Source organism: Fulmarus glacialis, unplaced genomic scaffold (assembly GCF_000690835.1).
Source record: "Fulmarus glacialis isolate BGI_N327 unplaced genomic scaffold, ASM69083v1 scaffold22224, whole genome shotgun sequence".
In the NCBI taxonomy this organism is placed as follows: domain Eukaryota; kingdom Metazoa; phylum Chordata; class Aves; order Procellariiformes; family Procellariidae; genus Fulmarus; species Fulmarus glacialis.
Window position 1 is genome coordinate 3,422 of NW_009209011.1, and position 914 is coordinate 4,335.

General features: G+C 62.3%; 1 protein-coding gene across 1 annotated transcript in view; it reads right to left on the bottom strand.

Moving 5' to 3' along the window:
- Positions 1–914, bottom strand: part of FANCE (Fanconi anemia, complementation group E) — a gene marked incomplete at both ends in the record, with an annotated part of 18,644 nt that overhangs the window by 1,249 nt on the left and 16,481 nt on the right. The window contains 1 exon segment of the mRNA XM_009576706.1: positions 165–172. Within this exon segment, the coding sequence (XP_009575001.1) occupies positions 165–172 (8 nt within the window).

The window sequence follows — 914 nt, forward strand, 5'->3', positions numbered from 1 at the left end:
AGAGAGGGACCCGTCCCAGCCTCCCAGTGGTCCTGATGCTAAGGGGACAAGCCGGAAAGCTGGTGAGATGAGGGAAGGTCAAAGCCAAGAGGTTTGCGCCTGTCCTTACTGCTTCAAGCTGTGCCGGCGGGGCTGCCTAACCCCCTCCCCGAGCGCTTCCCTACCTCTTGAGCTGTAGGGGAATCAGTGCCGAATTCGAGCTGGTGCTAGAGAACAGCCAAGCCTGCGGCTCTCGTGCTATGACCCTGCAATGCAGAGGGACCTGCCTGAGATCTCCCGGACAAGCAGCCCCCAACCCCAGGCACCCTGTCTCCCCAACCCCGGGCACCCTGTCTCCCCGCAGCCTTCCGAGGCCGCCCCTACTTTTTGCCTCATCCCCAGCATTTACAGCAGACATTGGCCGCAGCGAGCAGAAACCCTGTCTCCCCAACCCCGGGCACCCTGTCTCCCCGCAGCCTTCCGAGGCCGCCCCTACTTTTCGCCTCATCCCCAGCATTTCTAGCAGACCTTGGCCGCAGCAAGCAGCTGGCAGGAGTGGCATTGCCCGGGGACTAGCGGGTGTGTGGGGACCGCCGGGCAAGGGAGAGAGGCAGGGCACAGTGAGGCAGTGGTTCCAGGGCCGCTGAACTGGGACCAGTTACCTGCTGGAAAGTTCGCATCAGGGGGTGAGGCCTCAGCCGTGGTTCTGCGTCGTCTGGGAGCAAAGAGAAGCAGCTTTACATCACCCCCAAAATTGAAGACGGGGCTGATGCACAGATGGTTGCAAACCTCCCTCCCATCGAAAGCTGTCCTGGCCACATGCTCTGTTCTCGGCACAAGTCACAGGGGTGCCCTGCACGGCCATGGTGTGCGTGGGCTTTGGCATCCAGGGACAGAGCGTTCTTTGTATGCCCCGTGCCCCCCTGCCCCGCATT